This window comes from Pelobates fuscus, chromosome 1 (assembly GCF_036172605.1).
Source record: "Pelobates fuscus isolate aPelFus1 chromosome 1, aPelFus1.pri, whole genome shotgun sequence".
NCBI lineage: Eukaryota > Metazoa > Chordata > Amphibia > Anura > Pelobatidae > Pelobates > Pelobates fuscus.
The window spans coordinates 122,573,086-122,597,389 of record NC_086317.1 but is presented as its reverse complement, the minus strand read 5'-3'; the positions used below and the strand labels follow the sequence as shown (position 1 = coordinate 122,597,389).

At 40.2% G+C, this 24,304-nt stretch overlaps 1 protein-coding gene across 1 annotated transcript in view; it reads right to left on the bottom strand.

Moving 5' to 3' along the window:
* Positions 1–2,639: 2,639 nt before the first annotated feature.
* The window catches only part of PPEF1 (protein phosphatase with EF-hand domain 1), a 132,674-nt gene continuing 111,009 nt past the window's right edge, over positions 2,640–24,304 (bottom strand). The window contains exons 12-18 of the mRNA XM_063444297.1: positions 15,044–15,316; positions 13,643–13,828; positions 9,394–9,536; positions 8,595–8,701; positions 7,560–7,723; positions 6,332–6,416; positions 2,640–3,342 (exon numbers count right to left, since the gene is read on the bottom strand). Coding sequence (XP_063300367.1) covers positions 3,158–3,342; positions 6,332–6,416; positions 7,560–7,723; positions 8,595–8,701; positions 9,394–9,536; positions 13,643–13,828; positions 15,044–15,316 — 1,143 coding nt within the window. The 3' untranslated portion in view covers positions 2,640–3,157. The remainder of the gene's footprint in view (positions 3,343–6,331; positions 6,417–7,559; positions 7,724–8,594; positions 8,702–9,393; positions 9,537–13,642; positions 13,829–15,043; positions 15,317–24,304) is intronic.

Here is a 24,304-nt window from a genome sequence, read left to right as displayed (position 1 = left end):
CTAAGGCACTGCCTGTCACTTCTGTCCGCTGTTAGAATTCTATAGCATCCTTGTCACTGAACTTCCTAAACATTTTGGACTTTTTACACAAGAACTTTAACTAAGTAATGTTCTAAACTATTAATTATTTATTTACCCCTAACTATTGTAACACTGAACTCCACAATGAACCCACAAACTACCACCCACACCAATTAACTAAATAAAATAATAATAAAAAAAAATTGTCTCAGTCAGTGGGCAGAATTTTAGCATGACCCTGAAATTTCTCAGCATCTTTAACTTCAAAACAGAAGAACTAAAAAAAAATATATAAACTACATTCAGAACTTATTCACCCTGAGTTTGGAAAACTTTAAAACAGTTCTTAATGCAAAGGCTGGGCTGAGAGGGGCAAACAGGGCAGTAAAAACTAGTTTTGGTTCTTATGTCCCTGTGGTAATAGACCATGCACCTTTTCAAATGAGTTTTCATTTTGTTGGTTGGTGGAATACAGAAATAGATGTGACCTGTCTCAATTCTTCTGCTGCGAGGTCCCGCTGATGGTCCCCCAATGTTGCTCTAAGTGAGCAGCCCAGAAATCAGGTGAACATGAAATGTCAAAAATGTACACTTTAGTTCAGTATTTGCCCTTTTGAAGAGTATAAAGGCATTATGGTTTGCAATCTGCAACAAATCCAACTTTTTATTATTCCATGCCCTGGATTCTCATTATTAAGTATGGCTACAGCAGTTGATCAGATAGGTCAACTCCTCCCATCTGCTTATTATACTGGCACCAGTCTTGTTTCCCATCTGCCATGAACTGAGACCCTGCGAGTGTATTTACTGTGGAGCATGAACACCTCCTTTTTATCTTTATACTTGAGAGCCAGCAGTTCATCTTGGTAGAGAGCAGCTGTGTCCCCCTTTGTAAGTTTTCTTTCAGCCAGAGCCTTAGGGAAGCCTGTGCAAGTCTTGTGGATAGTGCCGCAAGCCACAGTCTCAAAGCAGTGAAGCATTTTAAGTAGAGGGATACTGTTATAACAGTTATCAATATACAAGTAATATCCCATATTTAGTAAGGAGTTGATTAGGTCTTCCGACTAGTCCCTACTTTATCTAGGCAAACCTGGGGGATCCCAGTGGCTATCTTTTCCTTCATAGACATGGAAGGTGTACACATAGCCACTGCCACTTTCACACGGATCCCATAATGGAAGCTTTTGGCTGGGATATACAATTTGAACCCCAGACTTACCTTATATTTCATGAGGGACTCTTCTTTTTTGGGTGAATATAAATTGTGGCAAATTGTTATTAAAATGAGAAATTAGGGAGCGTGTTTTGTATAGATGATCATTCTGTGGATGACCATCCGGGAGCACTTTTTTTATTTTACAAGAAGCAGATTTCAATAGAAAATGGAACTTTTATGAATTAACTTTGTTACACTCTTATCATACCTCCCAAATTTGATTGCTGCAGAGAGGGCATGGCCAATAGGGGGGGAACCACTAGTGATACTAATCATTTAACTAGTGATATCAATGAAGTGGGCCCACCCCAAAAGGGGCAGGGCTTATACAGAAAAGATGCAGATCCACCCACTGACAGGCAGCCTGGCCAGCCTCCATCTATCAGGGGTTCAGTGGTGTTCCCTGCATGTTTCTAGTGTTCACTGCACAGCGGAAGCGTGTCTAATGATGAGCTCGTACTAGGCTGCCACAGGACAGTTCCAGGGAGCTGAAGCAGGATGGTAATTGGAAAGTGGGACAGTTGGAAGGTATGCCCCTATGGCTATCAGACAGCAGGTCTTGTTACTACCTGATTGTTTAGCTCAGTGGAGCTGAACTCAAAAGGCAGCAATTGCTCAGAGCACCTGACTTGCAAAAACGTCTCATAGAGCTACATTAGTATTTCTGTCATAGGAGAGTCACAGAAATTTGGCTGGGGAAGAAGGGCAGGACTTGCAAAGACTTCAGACAAGACATCTTTAGCTTTTGCAAGCTGTTTTTAAATATGCTCCAAATAAAAAAGGCATACTCAAATATATGCATATTTTCACTGAGAGTACATCTACTAAACATTTTTTTGGAGTTGGGCACTGGAGTGTCCATTTAATATTATTTTGCTGGTTCAAATCTGGTAGCACTCATCACCAAAAGACAGCCTGGTGTTGTGCATAATCAGTATTTGCACCAGCATTTTAACAACACTTAAAAGTGGCAAGAGAGGCAGTACAGCAATCAGGCAAAAATAATCTGTTTAGTGAATAAACATTAATGATAGCTCTTTAATCTTCATATTAAAAGTACAAATGTAAAGGCATAAAATCTCACCAACTTTGCATTCCCATCCTCTTACATTATGCACTAACGAATAAGTTACAAAAATGTAAAACTTAACAAAAGATTACCTACTGGGGAACTAATGGTCAGATACAAGCCAATTAAAATGAAGTAAACATAAGTAAAATACAGAGATATTGTTATTATGATATGAATATATCTCAAATTCCCTAGATTGTATTAAAACATATATAATCAGTTAGTAGTTTGTGAGTAATGTAGTGAGTAGTGTAGTGAGTCAAGGTGAAGGGAGAAAAAAACATGCATGATTTAGACCCAATCAGAATTGAAAACAATCTCAATAATTTAGCTTTTTAGAAAAGAGACCCCATGGGGAGCTATTACAATTGATGTAACATTTTTGAAAAGCATGTTTATATCAATGCCTATTCAGTTTAAGATTTAAATGAGTGTATTACAAAACATTAATAAAAAGGATTACAAAAACAAATGTATGTGTGATAAAAAACATGTCAAGTTTTATGTTCACAATATGTGGTCATTACGTATCCACTTTTTCCACAATTGCACAGTGCAGTTCATGTTGTTGTGCTGAACACATTAAATGAAAGCAGCATTCCACAGCTAAACCTTTTTTCTTCTTCTTTTGAGTGAGGTCCTGCTTCATTTTTACACTCATTGTTTAAAAACCTCAAAAGAATTGAAACAGCTGTTACTATATGAATCAACTATTCCAACTTGACATGCCGATTCACCGGTTGCCACCAGTAAGTATAAGGTAGTAAAGAAACAGTATGTATTAAATGTTGTTCATGAAAGAAGACTACTTATCCCATAAGTCTCAATCATAGTCTCACAGACAAGTCCTATTTTTTATCAAACTTGTTAACCACACGGAAAGCTTCTAAGAATTCATGAAAGTCAATACTGCCATCTTTGTTGGAGTCAATGCTGTGAGCCAAGTCATCAATAGTTTCATCATCTATGTCAATATGGAGGTGAGAGCTGAAAAACTTCCATGTTTGACGGAACTCCTCAAGGGAAATAAGGCCTGAGGAAAACAAAAGCAAAATGCTTATTATGGATATATCCGCCATGTATGAAAAGAGCTTCTGAAAAGCCAAAGACAGTCATAATTGCGGAGAACACAATCAAGGTTTGTCGAGTTGCTGTGAATGACTGACTGTAGGTAAACCCAGCCAGTTGCTATGTAGGTAATGGTTAATCACTATAAAAGAGAAAGAGAGTGGGGAGGGGGAGAAAGAGAGTGGGGAGGGAGGGAGGGGGAGGGGGGAGAAAGAGAGTGGGGAGGGAGGGGGGAGAAAGTGAGTGACGTGGGGAGGGAGGGGGGAGAAAGTGAGTGACAAGGGAGGGAGGGGGAGAAAGAGAGTGGGGAGGGGGGAGAAAGAGAGGGGGCAGGGGGAGACAGAGAATGGGGAGGGAGGGAGGGGGGAGAAAGAGAGTGACAAGGGGGGGAAGAGAGTGACAAGGGGGGGAAGAGAGTGACAAGGGAGGGAGGGGGGAAAGAGAGTGACAAGGGAGGGAGGGGGAAAGAGAGTGACAAGGGGTGGAGAAAGAGAGTGACAAGGGAGGCAGGGGGGGAAAAGAGAGTGACAAGGGAGGGAGGGGGAGAAAGAGAGTGACATGGGAGGGAGGGGGGAGAAAGAGAGTGACAAGGGAGGGAGGGGGAGAAAGAGATTGACATCCATCACACACACAAACACACACACAATCATGCAACCCTTACACACACAGAAACACACAATGCATTCCTTACACACACTAAATGCACCCCTTACAGAAAGAGAGTGGGGAGGGAGGGGGGAGAAAGTGAGTGACAAGGGAGGGAGGGGGAGAAAGAGAGTGGGGAGGGGGAGAAAGAGAGGGGGGAGGGGCGAGACAGAGAGTAGGGAGGGAGGGAGGGAGGGAGGGGGGAGGGGGGAGACAGAGAGTGGGGAGGGAGGGAGGGAGGGGGGAGAAAGAGAATGGGGAGGGAGGGAGGGGGGAGAAAGAGAGTGACAAGGGGGGAAGAGAGTGACAAGGGAGGGAGGGGGGAAAGAGAGTGACAAGGGAGTGGGGAAAGAGAGTGACAAGGGGGGGAGAAAGAGAGTGACAAGGGAGGGAGGGGGGAAGAGAGTGACAAGGGAGGGAGGGGGGGGAAGAGAGTGACATAGGAGGGAGGGGGGAGAAAGAGAGTGACAAGGGAGGGAGGGGGAGAAAGAGATTGACATCCATCACACACACACACACACACACAATCATGCAACCCTTATACACACAGAAACACACAATGCATTCCTTACACACACTCAATGCACCCCTTACAGACGCACACACTGCATCCTGTACATACACAGAAACACACCTTGCAGCCCTTACACATACAAACACAGATTCACACAATGCATTCCTTACACACATATCAGGACATCCCCTACACACTCCACCCCCTGTGAACAAACTCATTGGTGGAACATGAAGGTGGACCCTGAGCTGTGTAAATGGCTCCAAAAAAAGGAGCTGCTTCCCGTTCTCCCAGAACATTGATTTTTGTGACCACAGTTACAAACAGCCTCCATAGATCCTGTTCTACACCAGACCAGTGGTGCCAGACTGCAGCTAGAACCCATCATCATCCTCATCTGGTTGTAAGTGTCACGATTCCGGGAACCCAACACGCTAACACACACACAGACACACACACAGAAAGTGTGCAGTACCGGACCTTAGAGTGGCCGGGCTAAGCACACACAGAATAGTCAGGAGACAAGCCGAGTAAGGACACCAGAAAACAGAATAACGAGAAACAAGCCGAGGTCAAAGGGTAGGAGAAAGTCACAAAGTCAGTATAACAAGCCAGAGAGTACGTAACCAGAAAGCACACGTTCAGAATCAATACTATAAAGCAAAGACCACAACAGGGCACAGAGAGACAGGAAAGGTAAGCATTTACATCCTAGCCTTAATCCTGATTGGATAACCTCCAATCAGTATTAACAAACACACGTAGGGGATATCTATACCCCCCACTGTGATTGTTGCGCTGTAGCTTTAACGCCGGGTCACGTGAGTGACCCCGCCGTTTTGATAATAGTGCCGGCTCCCAGCGTGCAGCGTTAGACATGCTGCCGCTGGAAGGAGGAGAGGAGGACGCGAACGGCGTGTCAAGAGGAGAGGACGCCGCTCGCTTACCGGTACCGAGGGTGAGTGCTGCGAGAGGATTGCAGCCTCCCCTCACAGCCGCCCGGGGAGCCCTGACAGTAAGTAGGCAATCTAGTATATTATTCGTGGCACTAATCTCTAATTTACCTCACATTAAAGAAACACTATAGTCCCCAGAACCACTGCAGCTTAATGTAGTGGTTCTGGTGTCTATAGCCTGCCCCGCAGGCCTTTTAATGTAAACACGGCGGCACTGCAGCACTGGCGTTAGTTAACATGGCAGATCATATGGGTGGGGCATTGTGATGTCACATGGGGGGGGGGGCGGCAAACTTTACTTTTGCCTAGGGCGGCAAAAATCCTTGCACCGGCCCTGGGTGACAGTATATTAGTAAGAAGAGTTTGGGATCCTTGACCTATCATCAGAGGGAGCACAACATTTGAACCAGAGGACATGGTACCATGAACCATTATAATTATAGTTACCACTGAATTTTGAAGACTCAAAGTATGAAGACACTTAGTATATTTAACGACTACCCATTGAACGTAAAAATGGAAAAAAGGGAACAAAAGAGGGAATTAAAAGTCTTTTTGCTATAATGGACGTATTGACTTACACATTTTTAAATATTATTTGTCATTCCAACGTGCACTCTTGGTGAATGAACATATGTCAACATATGTAGTATTTTTGTCTATTTTTTAGCATTACGTGCTATGTTTTTTAATTCTCATTAATAACAAAAAAAACATGATTCAGATGGCAAGAACATACAGTTAATTCAATTTTAAATATTTCAAAGATTTTAACTAACACGTGTTTAAAAAGCAAAATATCATAGCTGTAAAATTATAACATCAAATAACCAAATTACCTGAGTGATCTTTGTCAATTATATTAAATACGAGTTCCAGGTCAGCCCTGTATCTTTGTAATGTTTCTATCAAGTTTGGTTGAACCTATTTTATGTGAAAAACATATCAGATTTAATAGTTAATTATTTTACTAACAGGCAGTTGTTCCTTATTATTTCAACACAATTCAAAATCCAAATGTTCTTATAGATCAACTTTAAAGGGACCTTATAGTCACCAAAACAATTTTAGCTTAATGAAGCAGTTTTGGTGTATAGTTCATGTTCCTGCAATCTCACTGCTCAATTCTATGCCATTTAGGAGTTACATTAATTTGTTTATGCAGCCCTAGCCCCCTTACCTCCCCCTACCTCCCATGTGAATAGACCCTGCAGGAGCCTCCAGTATGTCATTAAAGTTGAATTTACAGAGTAGGAGATAAAAACTTGGAAAGTAGGTTAACATCTGATTGAAAATGAAACCATTTTTTTAATGCAGGTTAAGTCAGGAGAGGTGTGGCTAGAACTGCATAAACAGAAACAAAAAATTTTTAACTCCTAAATGACAGTGAATTGAGCAGTGAAACTGCAGAGGCATGATCTATACACAAAAACCGCTTCATTAAGCTAAAGTTGTTTTCTTGACTATAGTGTCCCTTTTAAGTTGTCATGGGCTTGGAGTCACTGGGGCCATTGTATCTTCAAGGGTTAAACCTTTTTAAAATGGTTTAACTGCTAAGTTTACTCTTCCCTGCCTTATGTCTCCTGACCGTTGTGCACGTCTGATCTGCAACTACAGGAAAAGTTTGGTTGAAGTTATTGCTGCCAAAGGAGGTTCAACCAGTTATTAAATCCAAGGGTTCACATACGTTTCCACCTGCACTGTGAATTTTTACATGGTGTGTTCAATAAAAACATGGCAACATTTCATTCTTTGTGTGTTATTAGTTTAAGCAGACTGTGATTGTCTATTGTTGTGACTTAGATGATGATCAGATCACATTTTATGACCAATTTGTGCAGAAATCAATATCATTCCAAAGGGTTCACATACTTTTTCTTGCAACTGTATTTATATATTGACTTGAATAATGGTATTAAAAGTTGTTCATATGATGCATCTTAAAATCTCAAAGAACATTAAAAATCTTTTGTATGCAAAATAACAGTCTCTGGTTTCACAATTTATTTTATGACAATTATATGAGTTAGAAAAATGCTTGTTTAAATGCTTATACATAATACAGACTTCTTTAACTGGCTGCTGTATTTGAAGATCTTCAAAACATGAAAGATATTCCACAGTTCCATCAGAATTGATTTTTGCTAATCGAGAACGTAAAGTTCTCCATGGGAGATTTAGACGTAAAACTGCTTCCATTGATAATGCCCACTCGCTAATAAAAATTCTTCCTGTAATACAAATCATAAATAAAAGAACACATTGATGAAATGTTATTAATAACACAGCTTTTATTGTGTATGACATTCCACCTACATCGATTATACTGTGTGATTATGCAGTATACCCAGTTGCCATTTAAAGTTATTTAAATTTTGTATCAAAATATTCACACAGCATTGGATAATTTAAGACAACACAAACTATTTAATATTTCACTATTTTGGGCATAACTGACATTTCCAGGGTTAGTTCACTGCTTGATGTATAAACCTTCATGTGTATTTTTTCTAAAAACATTGCCTTAGTTTGAGTGGATTTAGATCACCTATATCACCTATATAGTTTGTTGCATATAGTTCATAGTGATCAAGTAAAATTTGAAGGTTTTGAAATTTCAAGATTTTGAGTTAAAATTTGAAAACATATTATTTATCGTTGTAAGAACTTATTTCATACTACATTTATTAAAAAAAAAAAAAACATTCCGGAAATAAATAGCTTTGGGAAAAATGGAAAAAACAAAAACAGTTTTTTTTGCCCAAGTATATCTCAAAACTCAACAGCAATTAAGCTCACAGCAATGTGTTTTAAACTACAATATATGTGTTTATAAATTAGTCTATGTGAATAAAACACACTGTTTTTGCTCTTGTCCACCCCTCTCCACTAAATAAAGAAAAGAAGAAAAAACTTACCGTTTTTCCAGTTCCATCCGCTGCCCAATCCTCCATGCCTGGTTATCTCTGTAAGTGCAATGTCTCAAGACAAAACTCTGCACATTAGCCACTTCATATCGATATATGGTAATGGTGCTTGGAGAAACCCTGTAAATGTTTTTTAAATATATCTTTATGTTTAAGTAAATACGTAAATACCTACCTGTTTCTTTTGGGTCATGCTCTCTAAAAGCTTTCATGAGATCTGAACGATGTGTATAGATTTTTTCCTGTAGTGCTCTAAAGGCTGAGTCTTCTACAGCACTCACTCTAAAAAGCAAAGGGAACAAGTACACATATGTATATGTTTGAAACCACCCTTTTTTGGTGTAACATTCTATCTTTGATATGTTCTTCTTAAAAGGTCTGAGATTTATTTAAGGTGTTAATAGATACTACTCCCTATTTGAATGGAACTTATTTTATCCATCTTTGAAATCTAGGTTAATGTACTTAGGGCCAGAGCTCTGAACTGTCAACAATCCATTCTTTAATTAAATGAGCTACCGTTCCAGTTTCTTATATGAATTAGTAGGCTCCACAGCACAGTGTATGAATTTTCATAGCAGATACATATCTTCAGCATTGGACCTCTAAGTAAATCATCAGTCCTATCTTAAAGTGAACATTCGGTTATTGCTACATACAGCTCATCAGATCACAACATTAATTGTTACTGGGAAACAACCACTTTCTCTTTATTTGAGGTAATTCTGTCTTTTGGATTAATCTGGGACTGATAGTGTCTAAAGAGAAAGGGGTTCAGTCCAACCATATATGAAGCCCAAACTTTGCTAAGATAAAATATACTCAGAGTTGCAGATATTCTAAAATAAACTGCATGTTTTTGCACAGTAATTTACACATAAATTGGACATTATAATATAAAAACATTACTCAGCTGCATGAAATCGATAAATGAAGTCAGTAAATATAGCAAATAAATAAATATGCCATCTAACCTTTGATGAAGAGTAAGTTTTCGTGTGCATTTATTCACTTGATATTGCACAAATCGTGGCGCTAGGGCTGGGCACAGTTTTAAGTAAGCTCCTCTGTTGCTGCCCTCATCATAGTAATTAGAAGCTGAAAAAATAGTTATGACCTAGAGAAGAAAATAATGTATTTATACTTATCAATAGAAGATCCCTACAACCACGTACAGGGTTATTCACTAAGGTGAGTATTTACAGTAAATTCAAACAGGATTTTAAATTTCAGGTCAAAGTAGTCAAACTGGAAGCATAGCTGTATAGATATTTTTTTCCAGTTAAACCATTGTGGTCTGAAACATGAAATTCACTTTGCATTCTCACTTTAGTAAATAACCCTAGTTAATATTCAAGAACTATCATTCATGACATGAAAGGAAAACGAGAAAAGTTGAAAATCAGATAACTGACAAGTTATATGTACGTGAACTAATGATAACATCTTCTTTAACAGTACTCATACAATGACAATGTAACCTTAACCCCTTAAGGACACATGACGTGTGTGACACGTCATTATTCCATTTTATTCCAGAAGTTTGGTCCTTAAGGGGTTAAAGGGTTACTCTAAGCACCATTACCACTACAGCTTAAAGTGAAAAGAACCTTCTCTCTGCAGTGCTACCTGTTAAAGTTGTCTAGTTTATTGAAATAAAATAAATAATTAACTTACGGTACATACAAAACAATTAACAGAGCCAAGAAGATCCTGCTCAAATAAGCTTACGATCTAACATCCATCCAATGTTTGCTTTTGCATTCTTGGCTCACTTCTATTCTATTTACTTGTACATCACCTACCCCCAACTTTCAATAAACAACTGTGCACATGAGACTGTGAAATAGCAGTATTCTATAATGGAGTTCGGCTGCAGGGAATGGTGTAGCACATGTGCAATGATTTGCCGCAAAGATCTGGATGCCACCCTGGAGAGTTGAAAAGGAACTCAGATTGGACATTGCTGATAAATTTATATTCAGGTACCCCAGTCACCTTGCTGACTTCTGTTATTCCTTTTTCCTGTATAATTGAAGGTTCTGTTATGTTTATACGTTTATTTTGACATTCTTCTTTGACCTCATGAGGGACTCTAATTTAGTCTCATGTAATGCATTAGTCATATTTCTCTTTAGATTATCCTCTTACTTTAATACCTCATTACGTTACCATTAGTTCCTACTTATAGCTCCCCAGACATTTAATGTCTCTTAATGAGACATTCACTGTTTGTGTCAACTAGATCTCTTATGAGACACTAGGTTTGTTCCTGTTTAATATAGGAACATTTATTTACCTGTTTAATGGAAAAATTACAATTTACATTAACAGAGGACCAGCAGTACAACTAGATGCATTAACACGACAATAATAGTATAATTTTACACATGCACCATAGAAACCGATTTCATATAACAAGTAACAAACTATGTGGAGCAGATATGGACATTTTATTAATCTTGCCCCTGGAACTTTGCTAATAACATTCATGTTACCTGAATCATATATTACCTTCTTTCTGCTTCCTTAAAGAAACACTATTGTATTGTTAATACAAATATGTATTCCTAACACTATAGTGTCTCGTCACTATTTAGATTAGATGCCCCCCTAATTTAAAAAACAAAAAAAGGAAAAAAGCTTTATACTTACCTTTACTTCCAGCATTGAGACACACTTGATGAATACGCCCACTCCTCCTCCTGTGATGTCATCCTTGAGGCTTCTCACAAAGAAGCACTAGAACCAGAATTGCATGCAAGGTGAACACTGCGCGTGCATCTAATCAAATGCATCCAATGTCTCACAACCAAGTAAAACTTTAATCAATAATGGGGAAGCACCATCTACGGGCTATAATGAAGTCAGGAAGGTCATGTATTCAAGACATTGCCGTATATACTAAATGGAAATGTTTTAGACTGAAATTAAGCAGGGTGGGCTCCTAGAGTGTCTTTTTAAGTCTCTGATATCACTGCTGACTATATATTTCTTTTTTTTTTTTTTTATTCTTTTTTTTTCTTGTGCATATGATTACATAACATAGAGACCTGTAGCACCACAACAGCGTGTACAGGCATTTCAATGGAAAACATTGTCATGGCAGGAATAAACAGCACATTTTTTTTTTAATTGTGAGAAATAACAGGGTAGTAATACTTGTTGCTAGGGTATGTGCGTCAGATTATTGCATGCTGTGGTCTAAGAGTTTGTGACACACACTGATTATTGAGATAGGTACGTCTGAAAGTTTACAGGCTATGTTCAACTAAAATTATAACTATAGACACGACTATACAGGCTAGTCCGACAACTCACTGCTGCATATAGATCAACATTTATCCTACATGTTAAGCAGATTATAAGATAACATATTCATGTATAGAGGAATGCATAGTGCCACGATTATAGTGCATGCTAAGCAGATCTGGCAGATGAAAAGGGCATGGTTTGTGCATGAATAGGCTAAAGACCTTTTTAGTGCAGGCAGGGTGATTACCTGAGGTGTTATTGCATTATTAGTGAAAATGTGATAGTGGCACAAGCTTACAGGGTATGGCTTGGGCTCAATGGCAAACAAGGTAACGAAAGCAATGCATTAAACAGGGTGTTATTGGTAATCTAGTCCAATTGTATATACTTAGTGTTCTGGAGAGGATCAAACTTTAAATTGCCTGAGATTGCCAGGAGGACTCCAGATGGTGTGATTACCGCAGGTGTTGCATGCTTGCAGAGTGTCCTTGTGGGTTGTTTAACCGATGCCCTGCAATGAGAGGCTGCAGGCACGTATTTGCCATAGTCTCATGTGGGTCTGGCCTCTTGGTGTTGGGCCTTCGTTATCAGGCTGGCGTGAGAGCGGGCCGATGTGCGTCTGCACTTTTACCCGCTGGTTCCCATTGGCCGTCGATATGCTCCTGTTGCCGCCCAACTAATCTCCGGTCCCCTGCTGCTATATATTTCCAACCCTAAAACAGTTTAACATGTTCGCTTGTATTTCACTCCTTAAGTTTCAATGTTTACATTAAATTAATTTGGCTATAGATTGACCTGCAATCGTATGTTTTGTTCCACCTTCCCACAACTCATTTGCTTCACCCTTCTTTATTACTTTACTACCTACTCCCACTTTGTTCCAAAGCAACGTTCCTGTTTCCATCTTTTCTCTCCAATTCTTACTGCATTTGGATCCGTCCATCTACAAATCACCATCATGTCACCATGTAAATCTTTTTCTAAACCTCCCCATTTAATAACACCTGCTTGATCCAAGGATAGATCTGACTGCCATTCTGGGGTCAAGAAGGATTTTTTTTCCTAGCTTGTTGCAAAATTGGAAGTGCTTCAAACTGGTTTTTTTTTGCCTTCTTTTGGATCAACAGCAAAAAACAAATGTGAGGAACGCTGAACTTGATGGACGCAAGTCTCTTTTCAGCTATGTAACTATGTAACTATGATGAAAGCTTTTTATTTGAATTCACTTCACCCTCTTTTTATTTTAGTTGTTGTCCCTTTCTAGCTTCCCCCAGTTCTAAACATCTTCATCCCAATACAATTTCTATACCTAGTCTTCCTTTTATCCTCTTTTACCCTTTATCTCAGATCCCAGTTCCTACCAGTTCTATTGCAGTATTTACTCTTTACCTATTACACTTTCCTCACACCATGTTAGCAAGTTTCTATATCCTTCACATTGCCCCATTCTCCCCTACCCTATCATATTTATTCAATTTCTACATTGCTCCACTCTGCCCTATCTCATTTATATTACCAGCTTGTATTGATCAAACTATTTTATGTTAATATACTTTCTTCCCAATCCATAATGGATGCACCAGTCACGGTTTCTTCCTTTCATCTGGACAGACTCCTCCTTCATGTTTGATGTGCATCATCTTTATTTCTGTAATGGTGCAATGCTTGATGTGTATAAATATCAGCACTAGAAGCAGGTTATCTGATGATTATATAGCATTAAGTTCCAAAACATGACACTTCTGATCTCCTTAGTTAATGTCTTTCCAGCACTTTTTACCAATGATATATGGGTTTTCCAAAATGTTCTATAATACATATATGTGACCGCATGTAGCTCTAGGAGCTTTGGCTAGAATATGTAAGGGATAGGAGTGGAAAGTTTCAATGAGCTGTTCTTCCTTAATGACAAGCATGCATACTGGATCAGAGAGAATGTGTTTGGTGTAAACCTACACAATTGCTTACCTTTCCATTGTGACATATTTCATAGCCTTCCTCTTTGCATTCATGTGACCTAATCAACATTTTTAAATTGTATTTATCAAGCAACTTTGCTGTCACATCTGGCCCAAAGTAACAACCTCCACCTCGGAAGCTGTTGGGTAAGCAGCCATTTTGGTTTCTGGGATCACTCCACAATATGTCCACAACCTTTACAAACAGAACAGCACAATAATTATTACATAGCACACTCTTTAATTTTATCCAGAATTAGTGGGTTTGCCTGTGTTATAAAGGGATATATTAACTTCAGTATGAAACACAAGTTGGCATATTACTTACAATCTATGAGTTTTGTTTAATTTATACCTTTATTGTTAAATGTATCCAATTGAAGAATATTTCTACAATTATTGCCCTATCAAACTAATTTGTTTACAAAGATTAAGGTTAATCAGAAATGTAAGTCTTTTTATTTAACAGAAAAACAGACAACAAGAGTAAACACAGAAGGTAGGAGTATAAACAAAATATGAATCATTCCTATCTGCATCAGTTCCTCAAAATATATGCACAGGCAATTCTCCAAACACTGAAATTAAAAAGTAAACAGAAACAACTGCAACAGGCCTGCATATGCTTGCATTTTGAGTCTTGGGCCTTTGATTGTTTTTTTGTTTGTTTGTTTTTTTTCTACTCTAACTTTTTGGTGTTCAGCTACATTTTCTTATTTACCTCAGCTGTTTACGCTACTTATTATCATACAGTGTGTGATTGCCATTAGTGTATGTATTGCTGTCCATTTTCTTATGTTTTGCTTTCTGTACATTCACAATGTTTTACTCGCTTGTTTTCATTACTTTCCTTCTAAAACTGAGTGGTTAGAGCTCTCATACCATTTTCACACAGGTCTTTTTTACAGCAATTTTATTGTACTATGAATAGCCTATTGTATCACTCATCTACAGCAAATTGACATGTATGTATCTTCTCATAGTCGCTCAATAGAAAAAAGAGATTGAGAAATAAAATATTTAACGGGCCTCATGAGGTTAGATGTTGAACTGTCCCAGACCAAAGGTCAACTACAACAGATATATTTATTACGAACATAAATCTTTTCAACTGGCCCATTGTGGACTCTAGGCAAGGAGCAAGTGGCTCCTTTTAATTGTGCACAGAAGTACCAATCTAATCACAATGTTCCAATATTATCAAAATGTTACAATTGTAAGTAAAAAAAAAAAAGCAAATTTCAATTAAATTTAATTTAACAATGTTGCAGTGTGGGTTTGTTACTGATACACAATTGTTTATCTCTTTAATACAGTTTTTTTTTTTTAGGAGACAAGACATCGAAAAGGTGGCACCATCATAATTTGTTTATACACCATGGTTAATCTCTGTTATTTAACGATCATGTACCTGTTTCCATTCCTCACATTCTGTAGCTGTCAGTTCGGTGTCAGGCATCTGGATATTTGAGTCCAGGTAATGTATTTCAAGAATACTATTACGGCTTAGTCCAGTGCTCACCATCATGTTATGTGTTCCTTTAGATTGTGAGAACAGTGCTGGAGAGTAACATTCATCAGAACCATCTGTTTTGTGGCCAGACATCGTGTTTTGTGAACTGGTATTATTTTGGTTTGGTTTGTTGTGTTTCTGTGGCTTTGGTGGTCGCAAGACAGACTTGTACTTTAATAAAGTATGAGAAAATAATATAATCATTTTCAATTCCATATATGTAAAAAAATTTGCAAGAATGTAAACTTTAAAATAACAATTACTACTATGAGCTAAACCATTTCCAGATGACTTATTATAGTTTTACATTTTTCCTGCTTTCCCAGCTAAAATTTCAAATGTTACTTTGCAAAGGTTATTGGACTCTCTTCTGTGTAGCTTTACAAAGAAACGTACAGGGTTTGTATTATTGTTATTATTAGCGCTTTACAATTATAGAAAGGATATACACGTATTCTGCAGTTGGTGGCTTATCCAGTGACGGATTCACCTACACACCCTGCAAAGAGACACACCTTATTGGACACTCCAGCCGTGTCCTAGGGCTTAACCCTTATGAATGTACTACAAAGAAAAAAGGTTACTCTGTTTGTGGGATAAAGTATCTCACACACAGGGTAAAACTAGAAAATAATGTTGCAAAATAATGTCACAATAAAATTAATACATGTGTTCCACTGTGCAGAAAATTGTATCCAAACCTGTAGGTCAGTACTAAGTGAAACATATAACTACAGCCTAATGGCTGAACCTCCAAAAACTAAATCATATGGTCAACGTCTGTACCCATGTAGCTCAAAATAATAAAAGTAACTAAATTGTTACATATATATCTAAATAAACCAGGGTTAACTAGTCATAACCCAAGAAAGTCAAATTATTAACTTGTCCTCCTACCAACTCACCTCCTTTGAAACACAAGTGCTTAGGAGAGGGATGTCCTTTGTCCCCACACCAAAATTTGATAAGTTCTGTTAGACAAAGGACATCCATCTCTTTGCACGCAAACTTGCCCTTCACAAGTTTCATACTATTCAAAAAACTAGGAGGGCGAACAGGTTGGGCCTGGAGACTCGAGATATGGATCTCCTGGACAACCTGGTCAACCTCCTGAGTAGTAATGATCCACTCCATAAACAGGGGGCACCATTCACCACACTGAAATTGAAGAGTAAATACACTCCACATATCCCAGATTTCAAATATATAGACCTTTTTGTGGAACTTACCTGTAAAGAGATTGAAAGTATGGGGGAAGAGGTATGTTTCCCTAGACAACATAATAATCTTAGTTATCCAGAAAGGAAAGCATTAGAAACTCTGAAATCCAATGAGTCCATCATTATTAAACCTTCGGATAAAGGAGGCAATACTGTGGTGATGGACAGAAGCGATTATGTCCAAATGATACACAGAATTCTAGATGATGATAACACATATGCAACTCTGAGCTCAGACCCTACATCTAAGTTCCTGAGTGAACTCCGGAACATTCTGGATGAGGCACGTCAGTCAAATTTAATAACCATTGAGGAGTATAGATTCCTGTTCAACAAAAAAACAACGATAGCAACTTTCTATGCACTGCCAAAGATCCACAAACAGCAGGCAATGATCTCAGGTAGGCCGATTGTATCAGGCAAGAACAATCTTACGCAGAATTGTAGTGTATATGTGGAAACTATCTTACGGGATCTGAGACCCTCCCCTCCTATCTGAGGGACACCAAGCAAACCCTCAATGTGCTGAATGATATGACTTTACCGCCAGGAGCTAAGCTCTGCAGTCTGGATGTTGAAGGACTCTATAGTTCCATTCCCCACAGTGTAGGGACTAGACATGTGAAATGGTTTCTGGAAAATAGGGATTCGAACTTTGAAACACATAATGAGTTTGTTCTTAAGCTCCTATCTTTCATCCTTACACATAATTACTTTCTTTTTGAAGGTACCTACTACCACCAGGTGAGGGGTACAGCGATGGGGATGACGTGTGCCCCTTCCTACGCGAACCTTCACCTGGGTTGGTGGGAACAAAACATGTTTTTTGTCCAAAAATTGCCAAATACATAGAACATGTCAGTTTGTGGAGGCGGTATATAGACGACGTCCTGATAGTGTGGACTGGCTCGGTAGATCTATTCCATAGCTTTGTGGGCAAACTGAATAATAACGATATTAACCTCAGGCTCACCTATGAGTTCGGAGGAGAGAACCTTAATTTTTTGCCCATCACTTTAACAACTACTAATGATAATCATGTCTCTACCACCCTCTATCAAAAACCGACGGCAACTAACAACTTTCTCAATTGGGGGAGTCATCAACCCCCTACTCTAAAGAAGGGGATACCAATTGGCCAGTATATCAGGCTCAGGAGGAATTGTTCCTCTCAGGAAGAGTTTAAGATTAAGGCGCAGACCCTTAGATCTTGCTTTAAGGCAAAGGGATATCCCAATAAATGCCTTAAGAGAGCTTACCAGAGGGCCCTCCTAACTAAGAGAACCAACCTCCTGATTGACAGTCCCACACAGACTAAGGATCGATCATCATTAGGTGTATAGGGACCTTTGATTCTGGATGGGATAGAGTCAAACAGACCCTGGCAAGATACTGGCCACTTCTGTACCAAGACCTACATCTGAAAGAGGTCCTGACCCCCTTTGTTCCCCTTACGGCTAGAAGGGGCCGTAACCTTAAAGACATCTTGATACCAAGCCACCTCTCCCCACCCACGAATTCTTCCACATGGCTGAAGTCACCAGCATTAGGCACGTTTCAATGCAGCCATTGTAAGGGCTGCAAATATATCAAGAAACACTCAAAAACTTTTTCCAACTCAGCCAACACGGAAACTCACACAGTTAAGACTTTTTTTAACTGTCAGACAGCGGGAGTAATATATCTCCTGACCTGTAGCTGCGACTTGAAATATGTGGGAAAAACATTTAGACCGCTAAAAAAACGCATTTTGGAACATATCAACTCTGTGAATCCATCTAGGCAGATAGATACACCAATTTCACACTATTTGAAAATGAAACATAGTGGCTCAGCGAGTGGGTTACGCTTTAACGGCATTGAGAGAGTGAAGTTGGGTCCAAGAAAGGGTGATATTGATAGAAAATTATTACAACGAGAAAGTTATTGGATCTACAAACTTAAGACACTGTCTCCGTTGGGTCTCAATGAAGGGTTCTCCTATGCGTCCTTCATTTCGGATTAGATATCATAGTAATGAGCACGTGTATAAATAGTTAATTTTCTGATTTGTAAATGGATTATATCTATCCATACTGTACAGTAGGTTGTATACATTTTCTTATAGTTGTAAATAGTTAGCATTCTCTGCCATAGTATCCAGAGTGTTAGGACCTTAAATGTTGTGGCTATTACCATCTTGTTGGTGTTTAGAGAAGTCTAAACACCTTTTGGGGTAACAATGTCATCAGGAATAAAAATCATTGATATAAAGCATCCATGACATTCTCAGGTCTTTGGGTGATAATGTTTAATAGTACTACAGACAGAAGCACATCAATGCAATACAAGGTCTGATGCTTTGGTAATAAATAAGGGCATTTAACCCCCCAGGTTATTGACTAGCGCTATGGGGTAGTTTAAGTGATTCCAGCTTAAGACATATTTTCTGGCATAACGAAGGGAGAGTCAGAGGTTGGTATTGCTCAGCTCCCGACATTTATTTGGGGCTGTGTTCGAACTATTATTTCATCCTTATATCTATAGTGGTTCTTTGTGATCTGGAGCCCCTTCCCCCCTCTTAGTAAGTGGTTAAAGTTTCCACACGGATATCGTTTTACTGTGTAATAGGGGCACGATCACAATGTTTTATCTATAGTCTCTTTTCTACCTTTTAAGGAGGGCACTGTCCAGTGTTTGGGACGTTGGTGTTCCTCATCTATAGGTAGATCTTCTCCGTTGATATTGTATCATTAAATTAGCTATGGACCTTTTTGATCTACGGCCCATAGTGGGTTATGACTAGTTAACCCTGGTTTATTTGGATATATATGTAACAATTTAGTTACTTTTATTATTTTGAGCTACATGTGTACAGACGTTGACCATATGATTTAGTAATAAAGTATTTTGCCTGTCACATTTCCTCTTAATTGTATTAGACCAGAGTTTTGGGAGGTTCAGCCATTAGGCTGTAGTTATATGTTTCACTTAGTACTGACCTACAGGTTTGGATACAATTTTCTGCACAGTGGAACACATGTATTAATTTTATTGTGACATTATTTTGCAACATTATTTTCCAGTTTTACCCTGTGTGTGAGATACTTTATCCTACAGACAGAGTAACCTTTTTTCTTTGTAATTATAGAAAGGACCCTGCTAGAAGGAGCTTATAATCTATGATTATCTGAGGTAGACATATATATATATATATATATATATATATATATATATATATATATATATATATATATGAGATGCCAAAAAGTAGCTGCTCACCGGTCTTTTAAAAATTCAAATACTTTATTAAATCACATTAAAATCTGCGACCAACATTTCAGTCCCCGCTCGGGACTTTCATCAGGGTCAAATATGATAGGACAACACATAATACATGCAAGGAATGACAATATATAGCTATAATAATAATTAGAAATAACTCACCCAGGTGCATTGTGTCAGTGGCGTTTCCGCCGTGTGTACTTCTGGGTATGCGCATTAGGAGACTTCTAAGCTCCACCCCCAACCCTATACGTGATAGGGTAACATTTAGCCGGCCGATCATGTTACCCTATCACGTATAGGGTTGGGGGTGGAGCTTAGAAGTCTCCTAATGCGCATACCCGGAAGTACACACGGCGGAAACGCCACTGACACAATGCACCTGGGTGAGTTATTTCTAATTATTATTATAGCTATATATTGCCATTCCTTGCATGTATTATGTGTTGTCCTATCTTATTTGACCCTGATGAAAGTCCCGAGCGGGGACTGAAACGTTGGTCGCAGATTTTAATGTGATTTAATAAAGTATTTGAATTTTTAAAAGACCGGTGAGCAGCTACTTTTTGGCATCTCTTGTATCTTTGGAGTCCAGGCTTTGGCACCCAGCGAATGAGGAACTATTAAGCGTGAGTGCATGGGATTTCTTTCTTTTTATATATATATATATATATATATATATATATATATATATATATATATATATATATATATATATATATATATCATTAGATGTCATGCCCAGGGTTGCTAACAGGTGAGTCATAAGCAGTAAATCTTCCCGAGCAGCAGAAACTGGATATCTCTACAGAGCAAAGCAGGGTCATGTAGGACTGTGCTCGTAAGCTGAGAGTGCAAGATGAGCACTTTCAGCCACTGAGTGCAGTCCTGCAGTGACCATGCTTTATTCTCACTGCAGGATCTGTCTTCATACTCCTGCAGGAGAAAGCTGGATGTGATGCAGGTGCCTGGGGTACCCATGTAAATTGTCAAACCATACTAAAACAGTTTGACTAATTACTGTGGGATGGAGCCAGTGAGCTGATGAGATTATGGTGCTGGGAGTGCTTCTTTACACTAACTTGGCTTGCCTTTGTGTAGTGAAATTGTGGAATGGTCTCCTCTAGAGCTGCCTTATATTTATATTATATGTTAGCACATCTACAGCATTTTAAAACTAAATATTAAGCGCCATAATACAGTCAAACACTTTGAACGAGAATGGAGACAGATCCTGCAGTGACCTATGCCCTGACGAGAAAGGGACTCAACCAATGTAACTCTGTACGGCAGTGCTGATATTATTCAATAAATCACTTGATGTAAAGGGTTTCTGGGATTTGTAGTTCATTTGTCAGCTTTCTGCAACAGAAAGCTAACTGAATTGAAACTATCAGAAACATTTGCTGTGTATCACATACACCTGGTTTATTGACACAAAAAGAGAAACACTATGGATTGGTTGAGAGGATGAATCAAAACTATTTTTCTAATCTATAGATTAATAAATAAAAAAATCTCCAGCCATAACTAACTGCAACCTAACCTAGACATTACTTCTAATATGTGCATATGCATGAAGTGCCACTGTGATGTGTACTAAATAAAGTACCGTAATTGTTTAATGTAAGTGATAAAACATAATGTTCTGCTCATGAGCATTTATTCGTTTTTTTTGATGGACTCATACAGATGATATTTGACAAAGAACATTACAAACATTTTAAAGTTACATTTAGGGAAACATTTAAAAATTGACAAATTTTCTTAAGGCATAAAATGAACTGAATTAATTCTACTTCAAAAATAATTTTCCTCACACATTAAACTTGTATTAAATCTCAAATTATAGGTGACTTCGAATCCACTGGTACAATCCCAGGGTGGTTTTCCTATTGTACAGCATATTGCACAGGAATTTCTACTGTAAAGCATAAACAAATAGCACATTTAATCCAATAGTATTTTTTTATGATTATAATAAGTAATAACATATACATGTTTTAAATAGTTTTAATTCACCTGTGGCGAAACCAACCTCGCCACTATGAGCTGGAGAAGCCTGGTTGCTCGCCTGCTTCCTTTGGACTATGGACCAGACTTTAAAAAGCTTTATTTTACCTGCAGAAAGGCATATTCGTGCCTTTCAGCCGGGGTGTTCGGTAGATTCCAGCTACCGAACAAACTACCGTATGAGGGACCACCTAGGAGATGGAGTGTGCCGTCAATTAACCGCCCAGAAGCTGCGGTTAACCGCAGCTTAGTTGATGAACGCTGGGTGGCCTTTGTTCGTTTGCCGACCACGAGGTAGCGGCCATTTTAATCGTGCGAAAGACCAGCGGTGTTCGGCGAGGATTCTATGGAACTATAAACGGACACTTAATTGCACGAACACCGCTGAGCCGTCTGTCGCCTGGGTCCTAATCGTACAAGGTTAACCGAACACTGGAATTCGGTATTTCTATGGGAATTGTAGTAACCCAGATAGCTATACCATGGAGCCTATTTGTGTGATTAAAGACTTTGGCTCCATGGCGATTAAACTGTATTCGTGTAGTCTGGGTGCCATTCACCTAATAATGTGCACCCAGACCTGAGCTATCTGGGGATATGTAACATGTCTGTGTTGGGAGGAATAAAAGTGACTTTATATATTTTAAAGCATAATACTGTATTTAGATCCCCACATGTGTAATGGAGTCTTGTCTTTGTCCTGTGAGATAAGTGGATTACCTCTACAATTATCTCCAGGGCAGAAGGGAGGAAACCAGGATGCATTGTGGGAATGTTTACTGCTGTGTGTCTGTAATTGGTTTATGTCTGTCCTTTGTTACAGTCTTCCATCTGGTCCCCTAGGGGAGTATCCACCAGGTGGGAGACCTGCATAAATACTGGGCAGGTAGCCCTGAGTAAATGAGTTGCTGTTTAACCCTGAAGCTGGAGTGTGTCTCTTTCTTGGGGGGAAGGGGACTGTATGCCGACTGCCAGGAGTGTAAGCTGTCCATATTGCTTTTCCTGTTCGGCTGCTTCCAGGGTTCGTGTGTCTGCTGTTCGAGAGTTGGTGAATTCGTGCAGTTTGGGAGTTCGGGAAGTTGGTGCTTATGGTAGCTGCTGGTCTATGGAAAAGGGGATTATCGCCTAAACGCATTTTTCCCCTTTTATGCTGAACCGGTCCGTTACAATTGGTGGCAAGCGGCGGGATCGTTCCTACAACCAGAGGGACAGCTACAGACAACACCATTCCTGGATTACAAAGTGAGGGCAACGCCAGTACCCGTACAGCGCCCCTATCTACAAGGAACCAACTGCAGCAGAGCAAGCATGGCACCCAGCTACACGCAGGAGGAGTTTGACAAAGAGCTGAGATCACGACTGATTTTCTTCGGACCCAACCCCCCGGAGAAATGCGTGCGGCTTGTGAGTGGACATGTAGATGAGTACCTGCGGTTCATGGCAGATCCAGCCAAGGGTATCGGTCGCCCTATCCGGCGGCAGAGTGCGTTTCGGGGACTCAAAGGTGTACCCCAGGGAGATGATGGTGTCGTCCATCCTCCCCAGCAGCCGTGTGTGTCCCAGGGAGCCTAAGGTGCAGTCCTTCCTCCCCAGCGGCAGGCTGAGTTACAGGGGGCAGAGGTTGTTGTTCCTGCCCCCCAGCAGCAAAGTGATATGCCAAGAAGGCAGTGTGAAGCGAAGGGAGAGGAGAGCAGCGTCCTCCCTCCCCAGCGGCAGTGTGTGCCCCAGGGAGCTGATGGTGTCGTCCATCCTCCCCAGCAGCCGTGTGTGTCCCAGGGAGCCGAAGGTGCAGTCCTTCCTCCCCAGCGGCAGGCTGAGTTACAGGGGGCAGAGGTTGTTGTTCCTGCCCCCCAGCAGCAAAGTGATATGCCAAGAAGGCAGTGTGAAGCGAAGGGAGAGGAGAGCAGCGTCCTCCCTCCCCAGCGGCAGTGTGTGCCCCAGGGAGCTGATGGTGTCGTCCATCCTCCCCAGCAGCCGTGTGTGTCCCAGGGAGCCGAAGGTGCAGTCCTTCCTCCCCAGCGGCAGGCTGAGTTACAGGGGGCAGAGGTTGTTGTTCCTGCCCCCCAGCAGCAAAGTGATATGCCAAGAAGGCAGTGTAAAGCGAAGGGAGAGGAGAGCAGCGTCCTCCCTCCCCAGCGGCAGTGTGTGCCCCAGGGAGCTGATGGTGTCGTCCATCCTCCCCAGCAGCAGTGTCTGTCCCAGGGAGCAGAAGGTGCAGTCCTTCCCCCCCAGCGGCAGTGTGTGTCCCAGGGAGCAGAAGGTGTCGCCCTTCCTCCCCAGCGGCAGTGTGTACCCCAGGGAGCTGATGGTGTCGTCCATCCTCCCCAGCGGCAGTGTGTCCTGCCGGGAGCAGAGACAGTCAGTCTCGCACCCCAGCAGCCGGACAAGAGAATGAAAGGGGAGACAGCTGGTCCCCCTTTCCACCAGCAGAGAGAGTGGCAGGGAGAGAAGCCTGCTACCCCCTTTCCCCAGCGGCAGTTTACCGTCCAGAGAGAGGAGCTTGTTACACCCTCTCTCCAGCGGCAGCCTAACCCACCAAGGGGAGATGTTAAGCCCCACGACTGTGCAGATGGGACCGTAGTCTCTGTACTTACAGCCCAAGGGGTAGGGATGGTCGGTCCTGTCCCCCAGCCACAGAGTGGTGTATCCAAAGGGGAGACAG